Source organism: Triplophysa rosa, unplaced genomic scaffold (genome assembly GCF_024868665.1).
Source record: "Triplophysa rosa unplaced genomic scaffold, Trosa_1v2 scaffold564, whole genome shotgun sequence".
NCBI lineage: Eukaryota > Metazoa > Chordata > Actinopteri > Cypriniformes > Nemacheilidae > Triplophysa > Triplophysa rosa.
This window is the reverse complement of record NW_026634577.1, coordinates 1-2,369: the sequence shown is the minus strand read 5'-3', so window position 1 is coordinate 2,369 and position 2,369 is coordinate 1. Positions and strand designations below refer to the sequence as shown.

Sequence of the window (2,369 nt, the reverse complement as noted above, 5' to 3'; positions counted from 1 at the left end):
TCTGTCCTATGTAAATAAAGTGATCTGAATAATGGAAAACACATAATTCCAAAGCTCGATACATGAAACATTTACTAAGAATTATATGAATATGTTAATTTTATGCTCAATTGTTAAGAACACATCCTCTAAGAAATGAGTAGTGGTAAAGTGAATGAGAAATTTGGAATACATGTCAGTAAACAGTTTAAGATATTACTATTATTGTTTTCAACCGAAAAATACACCTGGTTCAAAAGTATCTGTTAAATGCTTAAATATAAATTTAGGTACACTTGTTTTTTCAACCAACCTATAGCTGGTGTGAGTTTTAAAATGATCAAGCCTGTTAAGAATTATAGTGAGAGAAAATATGTGGGGACTAGAGATGGGAACTAAATACTTTTTTACTGCAACACTATTAAAGGAAAATTAATAATGATTAAACTGCAGACAGACTGTAGTCGTCTATTACAACAAACTAAACACTGATGTTTGACCTCTGGCCTCAATTTTGACCTTTTTTAATTCAATTCCTTGTTACTGAATTGCAAAAATAAAGGCAAAAGCTTTTGGTCGATGGCCGGGAAGCCCCATTATCTAATTCGAAACCGAAAGTGTTTCTGAACATCTAGATGAAAAAATCTGACATGCGCTACGACGTCGACAGAAAAGACTACATTTAGTCAATAATTTTTGGCTCTCTTTACAAAAATAAACACGAGGTTAAACGCTGGAAAATGGAATTGAAGATGCAACATGCTAAAGCTCTTCTCCTGGATCTGTCTATAAGCTGTGTACTGCATTACAGCACAAATGTATTTCTCAAGCAGGAGAGCAATGTGCCTCTCTTGTTTCTTATTTGGATTACAGCTGCTGTGAAGTGGATATGTCTCAGGTGTTTTTTGATCAACAGCTGGAGCGAGACAACCGTGCGTAACTGCGTCGCTGTCTCGTGCCTGATGTGCCCAGTGTATGAAAGCGGACTGACGTTCTTCATGAACGCGCAGCCGGAAAATTGGAGCGGGTGTTTGCCTTGCCCAGGTAAAACTATCATTGCTACAGCAGCAGCGCTTATCGCTTGTTTATTTTGGGAAGCCAGTTTTTCGGACACGAAAAGCAACAATGAGAGTGCAGAATGCGCGGAGACGAAACAGCGAAACCGGGCGCACTTCATGCGAGTGGTGCGTTATTCGAAGCCCGATGTGCTCTTACTGACTGGAGCGTTTGTGTTTCTTTCGCTTGCTGTTATCTGTAAGTATGAACTCAGAAAGTCAAAATCATGATAAGTATTGTTAAAAATTAAGTTTAGCGTTGAACACATTTTTCTTGTTTGTGTGAATTTTAAAGGTGACATGTTTATCCCGTTTTACACGGGTAAGGTAATAGACATCCTGGGTGAACACTACCAACCCAACAGCTTGATGTCAGCAATCTTTCTCATGGGTCTCCTCTCAATGGGCAGGTACTTAGTGTCTTATAAGTTTCACTGTTTTAATGATTTACTCAAAATTCCATGTAGTTTTTTTACAACTAGAGCATTGCATTTTTCAGTTTTGCTTAAAAATTGTTTGTTTAAAGTAAATCAACACACAAATACAATTTCCCCCCATTTTTCAAACCCCTGTTGACGCATGATACATTTAGGTAACCTCCTCTGAGCCAAGCTTAAAATTAAATGTTACCTTATTTGTAAGTATTCTCCTTGTTCACAGTTCGTTGTCCTCTGGGTTGCGTGGAGGTCTCTTCATGTGCACTTTATCCAGACTAAACAAGAGAGTTCGTCTCATGCTTTTTCACGCTTTGGTCAAACAGGAGATTGGATTTTTTGAGGATAAAAAGACAGGTAGGTCAAATGAGTTCGTATAGGGAAAACTTTTAAACAAAACAAATGGGAACTTGTGCTCATTGCCATCTGTCTAAAAATACCCAGATAATCTTAATAATAACTGTGATGGTACCAGTGCTAACATCATACATTTTTACCTCCATATACTAAAACCAAACACCAACCATGTAAACGTCTGGCCTTCATCTTATTGTTTTTTCTGTTTTCTCTGAAATCAGGGGACTTGACATCACGTTTGTCCACTGACACCAGGCTAATGAGTCAATCAGTGGCGATGAATGTGAACATCCTCCTGCGCAGCTTGATCAAGAGTGTGGGCGTCCTGTATCTGATGGTCAGCCTGTCATGGAAACTCACCCTGCTTACTTTCATCGAAGCTCCACTGATTGCCATTACACAAAAGATTTACAACACACACTATGAGGTTTGATTAATTGATCAAAGCATATTTATAGATATTAAGTCAGGAGTTCAAATGTTTTAATGTGCCAGATTTTACAACACCTCTGAGGGTGCCCGCACCCTGGACCTTAAACTTTTA

General features: G+C 38.2%; 1 protein-coding gene across 1 annotated transcript; it reads left to right on the top strand.

Moving 5' to 3' along the window:
* Window positions 1-474: 474 nt before the first annotated feature.
* LOC130551038 (antigen peptide transporter 2-like) lies at window positions 475-2,252 on the top strand (the record flags this gene model as incomplete). Its single annotated transcript, XM_057328589.1, has 4 exons — window positions 475-1,233; window positions 1,330-1,444; window positions 1,695-1,825; window positions 2,047-2,252. Coding segments are annotated over exons 1-4 (966 nt in total), but the record flags the coding sequence as incomplete, so codon positions are not given.
* Between the last annotated feature and the right edge of the window lie 117 nt (window positions 2,253-2,369).